Genomic DNA, 18371 nt, shown 5'->3' on the forward strand with positions numbered 1-18371 from the left:
GTTGAGGAAGCTGGAACAACAGAATTGCCAGCCAACTTGTTAGTCGTCGGTGAAACGGCTTTTTTTCAGGCCTTCTTTTGTACCACAGAATTATGTTTTTCATAGATACTGGTTTTATATTCGTATGTGATTATCTATTTGTACTGTACAGACTAGGAGTTTTATATTTGTATGTGTGATTATCTATTTGTATTGTACAGAGTAGGAGTTTAACACTCGTGGGGCCCCATCTCTTGAACAGTTATCATATCTTACAACCTCTTGAATTTATGTATGTTTGCATTAACCATGTCCTCATTCAATCTGTTCCATTCATCACCACTCTTATGCTATAAAAGTATTTCTTTATATCCTTATTTACATGTCTTACTTAATATCATGTTATGTCATTTGGTTGCTCTACCCCTACATAAATCAAAGCGCTTTTCACTGTCCAGTTCGTTGATCTCTTAAAAACTTCAAAGTTTTGATCGTCCCCCCCCCTCCACCCCAGCCTACTCCCTTCCAAGCTGGGTAATTTCAAAGCTTCCAGCCTTTCCCTGCAGCTATGCTCTCTTACTTCTGGTATCATCATTGTTGCCCTTCTCTTGACCTTCTCTACGGGTTCGTTGTGCTTCTTTAAGTGTGGTGACAACCTGCGAGGCATATCTTACTTTTTGGTCTTATGTAGGATATGAATAACATGATAAACATTTGTTCATTCTTATACTTGAAAACTATTCCGATATTTGTCTGCGGACAGTTTGTCTCCGGCTATTTTCCTATTACGTGCCTCCATTGCTAAGTTAAGTATGATATCTACTCCCAAGTCCCTGACAGAATTCCGAAGCTTATTTCCTGTTATGCAGTAAACATATTCAGGCCGTCTTTCCCGTTGTTCTATCATCAGTATTTTCCATTTGCTCGGAATTGATTTCATCGACCACATTTCAAACCAACTTTCGGGTCAGTTTAGTCTCCCTTGTGAGCTCAAGCAACCTTCCTCGCTTATCACTTCCCTCATGACCGCTGCATTATTTGCAGACATATTCAGGCGGGGATTCTGTGCCTTCAGGCAAGACATTTATTTCTTCCCGTCCAGATAATCCATCCAACAAAGGAGTTTTCCCCCATATTCCTGCTTGGTAAATCATCCTTTTAATGAGCCTTTTATGTAGCAGTGGCAAATGCCCTCTGGCAGTCCAGGTACTTGTGATACAATTCCCACCTCAGCCCCGATCCAGGGGATAGAATTCTGTATCTCCAGATGAGGAGGTAAAGATGAACCATAACTCAGGTTCATTTCATTCGAGTGTAAGAATGCAGGAAAAATAGACGAAAATCTATTTATCTCAGTTTTATATAAAAGACGAGGAAAAAATGGCCAGAAATTCAGACGGTCTCTCCGGAGGTTGCCGAGCTGATATACACAGAAGTAGTTCTTCAACCGTTTTAACGCGAATAGTAAGTACCCAAGGTATACCTACACGAATAGTTAGTACCCATGGTATACCTACACGAATAGTACGTAGTTAAGTTGTAATTACGCTCATTATATGTGACCAAGGTGTACCTACACGAATGGGGTTACTATACACATCGCGGCCCAAGTGTCTCCCCGTTAGTGGTAACCCAAGAGTTTACACCATCTGCCATGCAAGTGTCTCCCATCTAGTGGTACCATGTGTCTCCAACTTTCATATCTGTCTTCCCACTCACTATTGGTACCCCGTTTTCTCCCCTCTGTTCGTAACTAAACATCTTCCCAATGCTATTATTTCTTTTAATCTCCCCACCTCTAGTTCCAGAAGGTTTACCATATCACCCCCTGCTTTAACTACACCGTCACTAATACTGCAAAAGTTTTTAGAGGTAAGAATTTTCTGAGAAAATCTCAAAGCCGATTAATGAATGAATTCCTGTCCTTATGGTTACTTCCAATATGGCTTTTCTCCCAGTAGGTTCCTTCAGAAAATGACAAGGAAGGCGAAACGGCTGTGGTTTTTCTTATTCTTGTCAGCTGCAGCAGTGGTGATGATAGCAAGGCAGCCAACCTACTCCACAAGATGGCATCGCCCTTCAGTTCCGTATCACATTCCCCAGCCTGACTTATCCAGGTCCCGTAAGTTATCAATTTTGCATCCTTCTCTCCCCTCTCAGACAGGCAAGGTTACCTAGTCTCCATAATCACTAGTTCTTGGTTAGGAAATACAAGTTATTCGCGTAGGTCTATACGCTGCATGGGACCTGTCTTGTATAGTAGAATGCTGTTATAGATACATCATTTTCACTTTATATATATATATATATATATATATATATATATATATATATATATATATATATATATATATATATATATAATATTAATATATTATATTATACTTGATCGCCGTTTCCCGCGTTAGCGAAGTACCACCAGGAAACAGACGAAGAATGGCCCATCCACTCACACACACACACACAAACATAAACGCCCATACACGCACATATACATACATATGCATATCAACATATACATCCACATATACAAATATATTCATGCTTGCCTTTACCCATTCCTGCCGCTACCCCGTCCCACAGGAGACAGCGTCGCTACCCCCTGCTTCAGCGAGGTAGCGCAGGGAAAACAGACAAAAAATGCCGCATACGTTCACTCTCAGTCTCTAGCTGTCATGTATAATGCACCGAAACCACAGCTCCCTATCCACCACATCCAGGCCCCACAGACCTTTCTATGGTTTACCTCAGACGTTTCACATGCCCTGGTTCAGTCCATTGACAGCACGTAGACCCCAGTAAACCACATTGTTCTAGTTCACTCTATTCCTTGCATGCCTCTCACCTTCCTGCATGTTCAGGCACCGATCGCTCAAAAAATCTTTTTCACTCCATCCTTCCACCTCCAGTTTGGTCTCTCACTTCTCCTTGTTCCATTTAAAAACACACACACACACACATATATATATATATATATATATATATATATATATATATATATATATATATATATATTTTATTTTTTTTTATTATACTTTGTCGCTGTCTCCCGCGTTTGCGAGGTAGCGCAAGGAAACAGACGAAAGAAATTGCCCAACCCCCCCCCCCCATACACATGTATATACATACGTCCACACACGCAAATATACATACCTACACAGCTTTCCATGGTTTACCCCAGACGCTTCACATGCCTTGCTTCAATCCACTGACAGCACGTCAACCCCGGTATACCACATCGCTCCAATTCACTCTATTCCTTGCCCTCCTTTCACCCTCCTGTATGTTCAGGCCCCGATCACACAAAATCTTTTTCACTCCATCTTTCCACCTCCAATTTGGTCTCCCTCTTCTCCTTGTTCCCTCCACCTCCGACACATATATCCTCTTGGTCAATCTTTCCTCACTCATCCTCTCCATGTGCCCAAACCACTTCAAAACACCCTCTTCTGCTCTCTCAACCACGCTCTTTTTATTTCCACACATCTCTCTTACCCTTACGTTACTCACTCGATCAAACCACCTCACACCACACATTGTCCTCAAACATCTCATTTCCAGCACATCCATCCTCCTGCGCACAACTCTATCCATAGCCCATATATTCCTATGAGTCCAGGGGGAAAATGAAACACAAAAAGTTCCCAAGTGCACTTTCGTGTAATAATCACATCATCAGGGAAGAGACAAGAGAGAAATACAACAGTCAGTTGATATACATCCAAGAGACCAAGCTAGGATGCCATTTGGTTTTACCAAATGGCATCCTAGCTTCGTTTCTTTACCAAATGGCATCCTAGCTTCCCGTCTCTTCGATGTATATCAACTGACTGTTATATTTCTCTCTTGTGTCTCCCCTGATGATGTGATTATTACACGAAAGTGCACTTGGGAACTTTTTGTGTTTCATTTTCCCCGTGGACTCATAGGAATATCTTGATCACGCGCAAAATTGTGATCCTTTCCAATATATATACATATATATTTTACACATATTCGCCATTTCCCGCGTTAGCGAGGTAGCGTTAAGAACAGAGGACCGAGCCTTAGAGGGAACATCCTCACTTGGCCCCCTTTGCTGTTCCTTCTTTTGGAAAAAGCAAAAATGGGAGGGGAGGATTCCCAGCCCCCTCCCTTTTAGTTGCCTTCTACGACATGCAGGGAATACATGGGAAGTATTCTTTCTCCCCTATCTATATTCGCCATTTCCCATGTCACAAGGTAGTGTCAAGAACAGATGACTAAGCCATAGAGGGAAATCCTCACCTGGCCCTCATCTTTGTTCCTGGTGGTGAGAGCCTTGCATAATATGAAATGCAAAAGGCAGCTGAAATGATGGTATTGCAGATGAATTTCTCAAGAAAGGGGGTGACTGCATTGTTGATTGGTTAGTCAGGATTTTCAGTTTATGAATATGGATCATGGTAAGGTACCTGATGATTGGCGGAATGCATGTATAGTGCCATTATATACAGGAAAAGGGGGATAAAGATATGTGTTCAAACTACCAAGGTTTAAGTTTAAGTATCCCTGGTAAGTTGTATGGAAGACTAGTGACTGAGAGGATGAAGGCATGCACAGAGCATCAGGATGGGGAAGAATAATGTGGTTACAGAAGTAGTAAAGGATGTTTGCTTTATAGAATGAGAACCACTTAGAGAAATAGAAGGAGTTGCATGTGATATTTATGATCTGGAGAAAGAAAATGACAGGGTAGATAGAGATGCCTTGTTGAAGGTGTTAAGAGTATATGGTATGGAAGGAATGTTGCTACAAGCAGAGAGGAATTTTCACCGATGGTGTAAGCCGTGTGTACGAGTAGGAATAGAGGATATTTAATGGTTCCAAGTGAAGGTTGGCCTGCGGCAGTGGTGTGTGATGTCACAATAGGCTGTTTAATCTGTTTATGGATCGGGTGGTGAGGTAGGCAAATGCAAGAGTCTTGATGAGAGGGCAAGTGTGCAATCTGTATAGGATGTTGGGGTCTGTGGAGTGAGTTAGTTGTTGTTTGCTGATGCAATGCTAACATGTCCCTGTTCAGTAAGCTGCAAAAAATAGTAAACATACTTACATAGTTTTAACATCTTGAGATTTTGTGAAAGTACAAGTTGACACTCCTCCTTGTGTAAGGAGACTAACGAAACACTTTACATTTGAACAGGGAGTTGACACATTGCATTCACATTTACGTCATCTCCCAAAACTTCAGAACCTGATCTGTCACTTGAATCAGGAGGACAGATGACTCCATAAATATGACAAGAGCTCTCACAGGTGGAACAGCTTGTATCTATGCCAGGTGCAGCACACATCTCAAGAGAGGCTGAGGGCTCGCATCCCTCAGAACTTACCTTCTGAGGTTCAGTCCCACTACGTTTACATGTCTGGACTCCAGGAACACATTTCACAGAAGCTGTAGCAACAACATGCTGTTATATGACTGTTCAGCTGCACAACTGGAAGGACAGGTACCTCACTGTTCCTCCTCACTTTGTTCAGGGGCTTGAGAGATTTGAGAGCAATGTGTCCTTGCTCTCTCCAAGAGAAGTAACTATTTTCTTAGTTGGTACAACAAGCTTATCAGGCATCCTCCCTCTACCAACAAGTGCATGCTCTGGAACTTTCCATGGACTCTGCCTGTTATAGGTTACACTGAGTGAAAATTCAAGCCACCAAAAAAGTCCACATTTCCCTATTAATGTAAGTACTGCAGTATTTTCACTCTTGTTCTTCCTTCAAGCTGATATTTCACGTTATTTGCCCTAGAGTATGTGAGTGATATATTATTGGTGAGATGCTGTTCAGGCTTTTCACACTTTATTTGACGAACTTTCTACTTTTTCTGGTCTAAAACTGGTTTTCCTCATCTAATTTTATTTTTCACTTGTTTAAGGTATGTTTGCCATTGTTCCCACGAAGTTAAATTTTCTTTAGAATACAGCAACATCATAACACTGTCACTTGTCAGGTAAATCATCTCAGTTCTACATCTATATTGCAGGTGTGCAGAGGTCAGCTCACGAAGTGACAAGGCAGACATGGTGGCAGAGGGCATTATGTAATTTCCGGAATTCTACGCTTCACAGCAACCCCAGCAATCTCTTCCACCTGCCCCGACTCTACAGGTAGAGCTGTAGGCAGTATATCTTTGCCAGTCAACAGGAAATGTTGATTGTTCTTTTCATGATCTACACATAAATGACAGTAATGCTACATATCATACATCATCCTACGTTAAGGCTTCTAGTGACCTATCTGTCTATACAATAAACTGTACATGATCCTCTTACCAAAATTTCAGTAGGTTAGATGCAAGTGCTCCACCTTTTCGGACTGTACAGGTGAAGTTAAAGTGATTACAATTGTCAGATCCTGTAGGTAAAGTACAGCCATAAAGCTATAAATGATCTACCCATCAAGAACATGCTTAAGACATCATCATACACCTGATAGAGAAGCAACATGAGTTAATTTTTCACCGGGTTGAGTTGTATATCAATCTGTTTAGGAAGCTGTGGTATAGTTAACCATATTAACAAACTACAGGAAATATTTCTAATGACATTTGAGAATATCCCACACATAGTGTTCCTTGAATACTGGGGCTGCTGTAACAAAAGGATCAGATAGAGAGAGGATTCGATGGCCATAGCCCTACACTTAACCTTCAAAACAATCCACTTTTTCTTGACCTAGAGCTTAAAATGATCCACTGCTACACTATAAGTACAGCTACTGCTGATCCACTCTCTCATGTTATATAGGTAGAGCTTCAGGTGATCCATCTGTCTCAGGTATGAATAAAGTGATCCAGTCACCTATACTGTACAAGTGAAAAAGGTGCAATCCACTGGTTCTTCAGGTAATCTGTATCACCATAGGCAGTAAGCTACAATTGATCCACTTAATCAAGTTCTAGAAGAAAAATACAAATGCTCCACTTGAATTTAATGTTCTTCCTTCTACCTTAACTGTAAGAAGGGACACCAGTCTTCCTCTATGTGATTCACTCAATCTTATATGTTAATCAACAGCTAATTCACCTGCCCGATGGTAAAGATAAAGTTTCATGAGATCCCTTAACAGCTACAGATCATCCACTTTCCTTGAGTCCCAAGTAAAGTAGTTAATTAATTTCTCAAGGTTTCTACCATCTCCTAACATATGCATCCAAAAGTGAAACCTTAGTGGTTTCACTTTTAAAAGTTCTATAAGTATGGCTAAAGTTCACTTACTGGCCAAAAGTCTGCAGTTGCTGTATAACCTTAGGAGTAGACCCAGCTATCCAGTCTCTACTGACAGAAGTTTAGGTACTGCATCTGAATTTACGGGTAGAATACAACTCGTCCACTTTATATAGTTTGAGCTACTCTCACCCTTCCTATCTTGGCTCTTAGATAAATTTTCACAGGTTCCACCCACCCTGGCTCTGGTAAGTTAAAGCTACTCATACTTTTATCTACTGAGACTATAGAGAAATCTCCAGGTGTTTCACCTTTTCAAGTTCTTCAAGTAATGCCTCTTGAGACTTGTAGATCTGATACCTCCAGTACAAGGCTTTTGATATCAACCACCAGGGTAATATACAGATCTCCCTACATTTTGATCTAATTATTTTCTTTAAGTGTTATAAGAAAGTAGGTTCATATATGTGACACAAAGATTGTGCATTTAACCAAGCCAACCCAAGTCTAGCAAGTAATTTTTGTACTATATAAACTCAGTTGTATGTATTGCTTGCTGCTTTTGTAAAACAAGCAATTTTGCTAGCAATTTGCTCCCACTGGTTTGTAAATGTGAATCATTTATGGCATCATTGATAAAGGCCATCACCTCTTGTATTGACTTGTAATTATGCTTTTGTTTTTCAGTGATATCACACCCAAGACAACAGACTATAATATATTCCTGTCAGACACAGCGTGCAATGCTCGCCCATACTACAGGGCCTGGTGCTCTGCTGAAAGGTGAGTGGTACTCTGTTTAGGGGTGGGTGGTTTTTTGTTGGGTTGTGTTCTGGGGAAAGGTGAGTGAGGCTTTGTAGGTAGGTGCAATGCTGTGTTGAGAGGTGGGCAGTGCATTGTAAGAAGATAAGTGATGCTTTGCTGAGAGGTAGGTGGTGCTCTCTTACTCTGGGAGTAGGCTTATTTGAAGGATTGGGTGATGCTCTGCTGTATTGTTTTCTTCATATGTCTTGTAGAAAACCTGGCACAACAGTATGCAGTAGCTTTTCCAAGGTGATTGAAAGGAAGTTTACATTATCAGCTGGGCTGGCCAGAACCCTGGAGCTGAGGTTTGGTATATCCTGACATCACCAGCTGCTGATGACTCCGATGGCCTTGTACAGGAACTCAAACGCCACTACGAAAACCTTCATGTTGTAGGCGCTGACCTTGACAAGATGTTCTCTCAAACACCTCTAGACAAGTTCTTCAAATCTGGCAACTGGACAAGAAATACACGTGAGTGTTCCTTGTATCCTTTGTGCACATGACCTAATTAGTTGTAGGTTGGTGAAAGTACCAGGTTGTATGCTAGCTACTAGCCATATTCATCATAGCACTAGCTCATTGCATGTCCTTGATGTTGCTAGCTTTTTGCTTGTCCTGGGAAGTGCTACCTTGGATAATGTAGCTGTAATGTAGTACTGTAATAGTGCTTCATTAAACAGACATGTTCCAGAAATTTATGATGATAAAATTTTAAAGGATAGCCTAACTGTACTATCGGAAATGTTCTATTATTGATTTTCTGAATATCAAAGTTACCTTTTTGTAAAAAGAAAAATGAACTAATTTCTTTCTTATCTTCAAGGTCTATGGTGGGTGCATCATTATCATATATGGGTTATCTCATGTGTGTACAGTGTGACTCAGAAGAGTAACATTTGTTGAGGAAGCTGTGTTTGCAGTGTAAATAGTGGTCCATGTGCATATCATGAAGTTAAGAATGTTAAAGGGGCAGTGTTGGTTATATACAGTGTGGCTCATGGGCATATCATAAATGTTGAGGAAGAAGTGTTCGTTGTATATAGTGTGCCTCATGTATATATAATAACTGTTGAAGTGGCTTCTAGTAGGACCAGGGTAACTGTTGAGGCTGTATTGGTTGTTAAGAGTGTACATGCTGGGTACAGTATGTGTTGATGAGGTTGAAATGGCCACATACAATCTGGCTTCTTAGGTGTAGCATGAATGCTGGCGATGAGGATTGTGACTTCTTAGTTACTGTGTAATAAACAAAGCCGGTTCACTATGAACACAGCATGGCCACAATCCAACCTGAGCAACTTGCTACGCAATATTGTTGTGTGGCTCTGGGGAGGATTTTACAGTGATGCTGACACTATCTGCATCAAGAACATCACACATTTGCACAACATCATCGCCTACCAGTACTATTCCGACTCCTTTGCCAACAATGCTCTCATGCAATTTGAAGCTGGTCACCAGTTTATCTACATGGTTATGGAGTACCTGAAGGACAACTTCAAGGTGAGCAAAGCACAACGCCTTCCCTCATGTTGAATTAGCTTTATGAAGGTAGAAGATTTGCTGTAAAAATAGATAACAGTATGTCAGTTAGGATTAAGATATGGCTGTATGTGATATTGTAACAGTTTTTGAAATAAGAACTTATTCATCAAATGATTCTCCATCACTTTTTGGGAGCAAGATGATCTTTCTGTACATGCAAACTAAAGTGTAATCAAATCTCTTTTGAATTATTATGAAAGACTGAAAGACCGTGAACCATTCAGTCTAGACAGAAAAGAAGGATATATGATGATTTAAGAATGGCAGGAAACAGATATAATGAAAGAAAAGATCTTGGGATTACTAACCTCACAGTGTATAAGAAAGAAGTATTTAAATCTATTAGAATTCCAAGGAATATGTTAGACAAAAATATCTGAGACCCTAGCAATAAAGATGGAGATACTCATCAGAGTTGTGCCCAGTGAAATAAGTCATCTTCAAGGAGTGAGCACTGGGAGCTTTAACAGAAGGTTAGATAAATGGCTAAGAGCTGTTTTGAATGAGCTCATAGTGAACAATTATGGAATGTCTTGCAACAGATAAAACAGAACTGTGAAACAAGCAAGGTATATGGTAAGCATTATATGCTAGCCCTGCCTCTCAGCAAAGTTTCATTATAGGTACTTGTTGGTAAGCATTATCTCACTACATCTAGGACTTGAATGGATATTCCCTGTAGGAAGAGGCTCAGGGTAAACTGCCCCAGTTCCCTCCCTGTTTTCCTGACTAACCCTGCTCCATTTTCACTTTTCTTTTTCTCAGGCAGAATCATTTTTTTTTAATGTTGAACATTATACTTTACTAATGAAGTTGGGAATTATGAATCATCCCCAGCTAGATACATGGCATGTCAATGGGCCAGGGGCAGCCACCAAGGTCCTGAAGGAACTATGCAATGTTACAGACCTGGATGATGTCCTGAATGGAACCAGAAAGTGTGAGGGAGTGAGTCTCCTTCCAGAAAATATGCTGCAGCCTATACCACATCAAATGTGGCAGTTCTATTTCACAAAAGGTTATGGTTATAAATTTGAAGAGGTAAGAATTTAGGCAGCTGTCCAGATTTTGTTAAGCTTAAAATATCATAGAAAAGTCTGTAGTTAGTAAAGTGATTTTTGATATTCAGAAATTGAAAAGTGTAAAAAGAAAAACAAGGAAAGATTATATTGTGAATTCTGATAAATCAGGTACAAGAACAACTCATGAAAATGAAAATGATAGAGTAACTCGTATCAGCGTGTGAAGGAGAGATAACAACTAGGCAGTCTCCATAAGAGATGCATTTATCTTTTGATGCTTGCATAATTGCTGTACCTACAACTGTTCTCCTTTATCATTCTGCAAGATTGGACATCAGTAACATTACAAGGTTATATAGAACTATGAAAACATCTGTACCTGCTAAATTTCATATTTTCCTCTGGATTTTACATGTAGTATCTTCACACAGTCCACTGCTATGACTTATGTTCAAGGCATAAAATTGTGTGATACATAAGTAAGAGATATCATGTCGTGTTGATTTCTAAAAATGCTTACCTTTAAGAGTTAACCATAAAAGGGAAACTGTGTTCTTTCATTATCATGAATGAGAAAACATGAAAAGTTTATGATTCAGTTTTGTGTATGCAAGAACCTTTTGGGGCTGCCACATGAACCTCATCTGAGCATGGAAGCAAGAAAGTATTGGAATGTTTGTTTTACATGACTTAAGTGAAATCAGGTAAACATTGACTATCTTTTTTTTTTTAATGAGATGTGAAGAATCATGCATTTCAAAATCACTATTTCTATCTTAGGTTAATTAAAGACATATACTGATTACTGGGAAATATTTGAATTGCATGAAGATAACAGTAATTTCATATTGAAGAAATCCTTTTCTCATAATCTACTTCAAAAACATTTGAAAAAAAAAATTTACAATTGTGGCTGATTGCTTAATGAAGAACAAATCAAAATAAGTCATTCATTAATTACATAAACCCAGGACCACTTCTTGGCCATATGTATAGTGTGTATGTGTTTATTCTTAACACCTGATGAAGTTGTCAATGGGCTGAACCAGGGAATAGGAAGTGGTCTGGGGAAAGGTCTGTGGGGTTTGGCTGAGAATAGGGAGCTTTGGTTTTGGTGTATTGTACAAGACAGTTAGAGTGGATATAAGAAAATGAGGCTGTTCTTGTCTCTTCTTGGAAATATTTCACTAACACAAAATTATGAACAATTGAAAAAAATACTGGAATCTTTTTTTTCAAATGTGAAAGAGGATGGATGGATATTTGAAGAACATTATCAAGAACTCATGTGTATGGTCAGTGAAGTTGGTTGACCATTCAAGTTATTTACAGCTAGAGATTTTGAGCTCTGTAATATTTTATTGCCAATCAATTACTTTGGAACACTGTATTTATCAGTATGTACCTAGGACTTGTTTGCATGAGTTTTTTGTGAGTTATAATCATCTGAATCACACAACTAGTTTCATTAACTGATACTACATTTTCCAGAATGAATTTTAGGTAAAGAGATATATCAGCTTTTACTACTACATCAGAATGGTTTTAATATTTAATCTCTAGTCTTCCATTTGTCACTGTTACTGTAAACATGTGTAACATCCAAACTCTAGAATCCCTGTACACAAGACATTCATACCAATCACACTTAATTATTGAAGAACCTGATCACTATCCATTATCCATTGTCTATTTGTTAAAAGAAAAAGAAGTTCAACCTATTATATAAGCAATGTACAGATGCATTTTTTTTCTCTGCAGAAACTGAAGTCTGTCTATGTTCTTCACACATGGAATAAGCTGAGTGAATATGAGCCTATCATAATAGGTAGGGACAGCATCTATGATGTCGCTGCAAGAACCTATTGTCCCATCACCTACAGTCATGCTGCTTTCCGCTCAGCCTTCTTTTAGACCACCCAAAACCTACAGAAACATCACCTATGACCATGCTGTTTACCACTAATCATCCATTGACCTTCACCTATACCACCCATACACAAGATGCCCAGCAAATTTTTTTATGATGTTCATTATATTCTTAAGCAGACACAAGCCTGATATTATTTCACCTTTTCATGAGGAATGTAGCTAACCAACATCAACAGGGGTGACTTAAAAATTAAATAAGAATAAATGTTGACATAACTCTCTAATAATACAATCATAAGTGCTTTTATAACTGAGGCAAGACTTGAATGGACACTTTATAATATTGCTAATAAAAGTCATTAGCTGTTCTCATCACATACCATATATACTTGTAAAAACACCTCAAAGGTTTTACCAGAATCCAACTGGAGTGAGGGTACACTGTTAATAAAAAGCCACCTTTGGTGAGGCTTTAAAACTGAGAGTATAGTCTCATCAAAGAATTCACTTTAAAGATTCCTTATTTTGCTGCCTCTGGAAGTAGCATGACTTTGGGATGCAGAGCCTATGGAAAGTGGTCCTTCATAACACCAGGACTCATTTTTTGAAAAAGTTCTAAGGGTTATCTAAAAATATAAGTGTTCAAGAGCTTACAGCAGTATGGAAAATATCTAATACAGGTGCTAATCTTTGCAATAAAACCACTTCTCAAACTCACAGTACTAAGCTGGTAATCCCACAAGATGAAAAAAAAGTGCTTGAACAATAAAATTTTAACAAGGTGGATGGTTGTGACTGTGGGTTATGTGAGGGTCTTACGATTATCCTGCTACCATGCAAACTGTGGAAAAAGTAATTATGTAGGTGCATAATGCTACATTCTTATAATGTTTAAGGGAAGATATGTAACAAAATCATTAGGTTGATGTTAAAGAATATTTCAGTTGGTGAAAAAGAGGGCAGTAATTTGATTCTTAGTTAACAAGGGGGATGGCATCCTCCATCAATTCAGTTGCAGTCTAGAACTCCATGCAGAAGGAATATTTATTATGAGTTTATTTAAAATTTTCCCAAGACCTCATTCTACGAGAAAGTCCTCAAGTCCTTTTTCCTGAGTATCCTTAAACCCAAGGCTACATGACTTCAAGCAGAATGAAAATGTAGACTCCTTTGGAGAGAGGAGTTCCTTGATGAGACTGTTCCATTGGTACAGCCTCATTGGCGGCGTAACCTTCTGCAAGCTGAGTCTGGTAACACATCCAAAAGGAATAGGTAATAAATAGCAAATTAACAGTTAATTTGAGCTAGTATCAAAAGACCAAAAGCCAAGGACACTATTGTAAAAAGACAAAAGGCTACATAATGTTAGGGCTCATACATTCATATCAAGTCAAACTTCAAACTATTTCAGGATAGATGAAACCCTTTTTCAGAACCAGTTTTGCAGCATACAGAAACAAAAAATGAAACAATGATGATTATGCTTTAAAATAAGGCTTTCATGCATCAAGTTTTATCTACTGAACAAAGTCTATTACCTGCTTATGGTGGGATATCACATCATCTGGTAGTATGGTACAGTTGAAAAAGCCATCCCTATTAGGTTATAAGTCACCTTACTGGTCTTCCTAGGTTGACCAGACCCAGCTTTTTAGGGTGCAATGATATAAGAAGGAAGCCCAAACTAGTGTCTGGATGTTGGAGTCAGCCCTGCCAGCAAATCTTGAAATCTCACTTGCAAACACATTTTTTGCTTCCAAGCAGGAATACAGGCCTTTTTGGGAGAGGAAAAATAACCACCAGAACAGAAATAGCAAAAATATCACTAAATGTATGGATGGTGAGCAAAAGCTGTATCCCTCCTCTCTCAATAACAAGTTCATTGAGGCAACACATCATCTTCAGCTGAATCTGAAGATTGTACCATGTTGCCAGATTATGCAATATCCGCATCATAGGCAAATAGTGAGATTTGTAGCAAAATAGAACTGGCAAGGAGAGAAATGGGGAAAGAATTTGTGGAGTGATGTTTGTGAGGGAGGCATGTAAGGACAGGAATAAATGCAGACTTTTTCTGTGGCCATCCCCTTGTTGGAAGTCCCCCAGGGAACAGGCATCAGAGATATACATAAACAGACTGCACTGTCACTTTTTGGGAACAACAATTTTACCATCATATTATTGACTTCAATATGCTAATAATATAAAAAGGTGCCACAGAGGAGACAAGGACAAATTCCACATGACTGTTAATTGGTCTGACCATATTTTCAGGATCTATGGTCAGATGCAAAACAGCAGTACTTTTAAGGCCATTTTTGATACTGCACACTCAGGCTTTTGCAAATGTTTCCCATCTATATGATTTAATTAGCAGTAGTTTAAACATCAGTCTTATTGGCATGTAATTTCATGTACATTTTTTCTTGTCTTCTGTACTGTATTACAGATTTACGAGGCCACCCTCCAGACTTTAAGCTGATGATATGCTTCCTTAAAATCCTACTCTGGCAATATCTTACTCTGGCAACAAGTCTTCACCAAGTTCTTCATCAGCAAAGTCATCTTCATCCTGTTTTCGCCTAATACTTGTCTTTGGCCGCTCCTGCAGAGGGCCAAGTGGGTCCACATAAGTGCTGTCTGTAAATTGAATTAGCTTTTATTAAAGGAAAAAATTAGTCAGGGCATAGGGATGGAATGTAGCAAGTATTCAATACTGAAGTTTAAGATAGATGTTGCTTGAGAAAGTAAGCCTATCAGAAGAAGGTAGAACTGAGAAGTTTCAGGGTAAAGTAGTATGAATTGCTAATGCAGTTAACATACTCATCCACATGATAGGGATACACCATGGATTATAATGAAAGTGACTGGGTGAAATTAAAGGAATTAAAACAAAAAGAAAAGAGACTTGAAGTTCAGAATACTGTTTTATGTAGAAAATGCTGATACTATCTGATGAAAAAGATATATATATATAAAAAAAAGACATTGAACGTAACTGTAAATCAGAGCATTCGACACCTATCATAGCTGTGATACTTTACTTCATAGATATTTGGTACCCATTCAATACATCACCTAGAAAGATGGAGGAACAGCTAGACAAACTGCACGCCATCTGTTAAAGATGTCTTCCAAGAATATGGGGGACTGTGTATGATAACAGACAACTGGAAAAGGTACATCTAAAAGGTACATCTGGCATTTTTTTTGCTCAGATTTTTAACTCTCAGATTTTAATAAAAATCTTTTTATAGATCTTATCTTATATGGGATTTAAGTATTTTGAGTCAAAAGACTGTAATTCATGATATTAACCAGTATTAATAATTACCACCTGGACTAATTATGATCAAATATGAATGCTAATTACTCGGATAATTTTACGAATTTTTAGATTTTGACTACAGATTCATATTCAGCATACATAAAAGTATCTATGCTGACAATTTCAAGAAAATCTATTTTTTTCAAAATAATCAAGAAAAATAGCCTTGCATTTTTTTTGCTCAGATTTTCAACTTCCTCACATTTTAATGAAAATCTTTGTATAGATATTATTTTATATGGGATTTAAGTATTTTGAGTCAAAAGACTGTAATTCATGATATTAACCGGTTAATTACCACCTGGACTAATTATGATAAAAATTAAATGCTAATTACTCGAGTAATTATACGTATTTTTAGATTTTGACCACAGATTCGTATTCAGCATACATAAAAGTATCTATGCTGACAATTTCAAGAAAATCTATTTTTTCAAAATAATCAAGAAAAATCCAAAGCATTTTTTTTGCTCACACTTTCAACTTCCTCACATTTTAATGAAAATCTTTGTATAGATATTTTATATGGGATTTAAATATTTTGAGTCAAAAGACTGTAATTCATGATATTAACCGGTTAATTACCAACTGGACTAATTATGATAAAAATCAAATGCTAATTACTCGAGTAATTATACGAATTTTTAGATTTTGACCACAGATTCGGATTCAACATATATAAAAGTATCTATTCTGAAAATTTCAAGAAAATCTATTTTTTCAAAAAAATCTAGAAAAATCCAAGGATATAGCCTGGCATTTTTTTTTTTATGCTCAGATTTTCAACTTCCTCAGATTTTAATGAAAATCTTTGTATAGATATTATTTTATATGAGATTTAAGTATTTTGAGTCAAAAGACTGTAATTCATGATATTAACCGGTTAATTACCACCTGGACCAAATATGATAAAAATTAAAAGCTAATTACTCGAGTAATTATAAGAATTTTTAGATTTTGACCACAGATTCGTATTCAGCATACATAAAAGTATCTTTGCTGAAAATTTCAAGAAAATCTATTTTTTCAAAAAAATCGAGAAAAATCCAAGGCATTTTTTTTCTCAGATTTTCAACTTCCTCAAATTTTAATGAAAATCTTTGTATAGATATTATTTAATATGGGATTTAAGTATGTTGAGTCAAAAGACTGTAATTCATGATATTAACCGGTTAATTACCACCTGGACTAATTATGATAAGAATTAAATGCTAATTACTCCAGTAATTATACGAATTTTTAGATTTTGACCACATATTCGTATTCAGCATACATAAAAATATTTATGCTGAAAATTTCAAGAAAACATATTTCTTCAAAAAAATCAAGAAAAATGCCTTCAAGGCATTTTTTTTGCTCAGATTTTCAAATTCTCAGATTTTAATGAAAATCTTTTTATAGATGTTATTTTATATGGGATTTAAGTATTTTGAGTCAAAAGACTGTAATTCATGATATTAACCGGTTAATTACCACCTGGACTAATTATGATAAAAATTAATGCTAATTACTAGAGTAATTATACGAATTTTTAGATTTTGACCACAGATTCCTATTCAGCATACATAAAAGTATCTATGCTGACAATTTCAAGAAAATCTATTTTTTCAAAAAAATTAAGAAAAATCCTAGGCTATAGCCTTGATTTTTTTTTTTTTTGATCAGATTTTCAACTTTCTCAGACATCTTTGTATAGATATTATCTTATATGGGATTTAAGTATTTTGAGTCAAAAGACTGTAATTCATGATATTAACCGGTTAATTACCACCTGGACTAATCATGATAAAAATTAAATGCTAATTACTCGAGTAATTATACGAATTTTTATATTTTGACCACAGATTCGTATTCAGCATACATAAAAGTATCTGTGCTGAAAATTTTAAGAAAATCTATTTTTAACAAAAATCAAGAAAAATCCAAGGCATTTTTTTTTCTCAAATTTTCAACTTCCTCAGATTTTAATGAAAATCGTTGTATAGATATTATTCAATATGGGATTTAAGTATTTTGAGTCAAAAGACTGTAATTCACGATATTAACCGGTATTAATAATTATCACCTGGAGTAATTATGATAAAAGTTAAATGGTAATTACTCGAGTAATTATACGAATTTTTAGATTTTGACCACAGACTAGTATTCAGCATACATAAAATTATCAATGGTGAAAATTTCAAGAAAATCTATTTAAAAAAAAATCAAGAAAAATCCAAGGCTATAGCCAGGCATTTTTCTTTTTGCTCAGATTTTCAACTTCCTCAGATTTTAATGGAAATCGCTGTATAGATATTGTTTAATAAGGGATTTAAGTATTTTGAGTCAAAAGACTGTAATTCATGATATTAAACGGTTAATTACCACCTGGACTAATTATAATAATTACATGCTAATTACTCGAGTAATTATACGAATTTTTAGATTTTGACCACAGATTCGGATTCAGCATTTACATAAGTATCTATGCTGAAAATTTCAAGAAAATCTATTTTTTCAAAAAAAATTTTTTCCCTCAGATTTTCAACTTTCTCAGATTTTAATGAAAATCTTTTTATAGATGTTATTTTATATAAGATTTAAGTATTTTGAGTCAAAAGACTGTAATTCATGATATTAACAAGTATTATTAAT

The 18371-nt window shown here is 36.9% G+C and overlaps 2 protein-coding genes across 3 annotated transcripts in view; one reads left to right on the forward strand and one right to left on the reverse strand.

The window, feature by feature from the left end:
• The first annotated feature begins 1321 nt into the window (after positions 1-1321).
• On the forward strand, positions 1322-12451 carry LOC139753481 (lactosylceramide 4-alpha-galactosyltransferase-like). 2 transcript variants are annotated; one of them, XM_071670042.1, is made up of 8 exons: positions 1322-1443; positions 1938-2101; positions 5981-6104; positions 7851-7946; positions 8245-8441; positions 9244-9473; positions 10353-10556; positions 12299-12451. In XM_071670042.1, exons 2-8 carry the CDS (start codon positions 1954-1956, stop codon positions 12449-12451), a joined length of 1152 nt encoding a protein of 383 aa, XP_071526143.1. In that variant the 5' UTR covers positions 1322-1443; positions 1938-1953. The 2 variants fall into 2 exon arrangements, with proteins under 2 accessions (XP_071526143.1, XP_071526144.1); XM_071670043.1 differs by having other exon boundaries at positions 1385-1443; positions 1941-2101.
• Positions 11336-18371, reverse strand: part of nompB (intraflagellar transport protein 88-like protein nompB) — a 74271-nt gene continuing 67235 nt past the window's right edge. The window contains exon 17 of the mRNA XM_071670041.1: positions 11336-15049. Within this exon, the coding sequence (XP_071526142.1) occupies positions 14928-15049 (122 nt within the window). The 3' untranslated portion in view covers positions 11336-14927. The remainder of the gene's footprint in view (positions 15050-18371) is intronic.

The sequence above is a fragment of the Panulirus ornatus genome, chromosome 14, assembly GCF_036320965.1.
Source record: "Panulirus ornatus isolate Po-2019 chromosome 14, ASM3632096v1, whole genome shotgun sequence".
Lineage (NCBI taxonomy): Eukaryota > Metazoa > Arthropoda > Malacostraca > Decapoda > Palinuridae > Panulirus > Panulirus ornatus.